At 39.8% G+C, this 1,844-nt stretch overlaps 1 protein-coding gene across 1 annotated transcript; it reads left to right on the forward strand.

Moving 5' to 3' along the window:
- Window positions 1-243: 243 nt before the first annotated feature.
- On the forward strand, window positions 244-1,173 carry LOC101996952 (taste receptor type 2 member 103-like). Its single transcript, XM_005369237.1, has one exon. The coding sequence runs from the start codon at window positions 244-246 to the stop codon at window positions 1,171-1,173; it is 930 nt and encodes a 309-aa protein (XP_005369294.1).
- Window positions 1,174-1,844: the final 671 nt, after the last annotated feature.

Genomic DNA, 1,844 nt, shown 5'->3' on the forward strand with positions numbered 1-1,844 from the left:
TAGTCAATGTTTCCTTCAGTGGCAACCACAGAAGATACTTCAGGCAAAGAACATCTGGATGATGTGTAGCTGGGCTGTCTTCAACAAAGCTTTTTATGGAAAAAACAACCCAGCTCATTAGTAAATTTTGGATCTTTGACTTTGGCTATGAGAGTTTATGCAAGCAAATATGTTGAGAATCAGACACAGAGTTTTAAAAGATTGCATTAGCACATCATCAGTTTTGCAGAAGAAATCGGCATCATGGCAGTGACAATAAGCGCTGTCCTACAGGCCACACTTATAATTACTGTAAATATGGAATTCATCATAGGAAGTTTAGGAAATGCATTCATAGCACTGGTGAACATCGTGGACTGGGTGAAGAGAAGAAAGATCTCTTTGGTGGATCAGATCCTCACTGCTCTGGCCATCTCCAGAACTGCTTTTTTGTTTTCATTGGTCACAACTTTGTTGGTAGCATTACTGGACCCAGCTGCAATGACAGTGAGAACAGTCTTAAAAAGGCATATTATTTCCTGGATGGTGAGCCATCATTTCAGTGTCTGGTTTGCTACATTCCTCAGCATCTTTTATTTTCTCAAGATAGCTAATTTCTCAAATTCCATTTTTATTACCCTCAAATGGAAAGCAAAAAAAGTGGTATTGATAACACTGGTGGTGTCTCTGATAATCTTTTTTATAAACATTATAGTCATAAATATACTCATTGATGGACCTAAAGTAAACACACCTTACAGGTATAGTTCCAATAACACTGTAGACGTTTATGTGCTCATTTTACTCACCAACACGAGGTTCACACTCATCCCCTACACAGTGACCCTGATTACTCTCCTCCTGCTCATCTTCTCCCTGTGTAGACATCTGAAGAGCATGCGTTGCAATGCCAAACGATTCCGAGATGTCAGCACTGCAGCCCACATAAAGTCCCTGCAAAGTGTGGCCACCTTCCTGTTACTATATACTGTTTTTGTTATGTCACTTCTTTTACAGACTTGGAATATTAACTTTCTAGAAAACAATCTTATGGTTTTGTTTTTCTGGGGTACAGCAATAGCTTTTCCCTCGGGACACTCATGTGTCTTGATTCTGGGAAACAGTAAGCTAAGGCAGGCCTCTCTTTCAGTGCTGTGGTGGCTGAGGTGTAGATATAAATATACAGAGAACTGAGGTACCTAAAACATTTCAGATGTCCTCTTCCGCATTCTAGAGAAAAATAAGTTTATAATAGCTAGACTTTAGAAAGGAATCAGGTTTATGAAACACAGAAGTCACGAGCCTTCAGGCAAATAATGCATTGGAGCAGAAGATAGACAGGCAACAATGCAGGATATAAGGATAAGATTCTGTCTGTCACAGAGGTCAGGATGTTTTTAAGGTCTCTTGTGGGAGAGAACAAGAGGGAGAAGAAGTTGTTCCATGAGGAAATAGACCCAAGGTTAGTTGAGATCATCTAAATGGAGATGGAAACAGTATGTGTTTTGGTAGTCTGGCTATATCAGGTGATTCAGAGGGGCCATGGACAGTCCTGGTAAGAAATCTCTGCAGGAAAAAAATGGAATACTTAGTATATAACAGTGGTTAGTTTTTCTGTTTTCTGCCCTTTCTTTAAGGGTCTTGCTGTCAGGAGGTGAGAAGTACTGTTGAAGTTCTAGAGGAATGACAGAGAGACTGCAGGATGGGGCTCATGATGTGACAGCATCTGAAGGGTATAGAGACTGCAGGAATGTGGGTGAATCTAATGATAAGCAATGCTTCGATGTGTAAATTTGTACTCATCAAATATTTTCCAGTTGTTTGTAACTTTATGGATTCCAGAAAATTCTATGTAGATTAAGCAC

This window comes from Microtus ochrogaster, unplaced genomic scaffold (assembly GCF_000317375.1).
Source record: "Microtus ochrogaster isolate Prairie Vole_2 unplaced genomic scaffold, MicOch1.0 UNK46, whole genome shotgun sequence".
In the NCBI taxonomy this organism is placed as follows: domain Eukaryota; kingdom Metazoa; phylum Chordata; class Mammalia; order Rodentia; family Cricetidae; genus Microtus; species Microtus ochrogaster.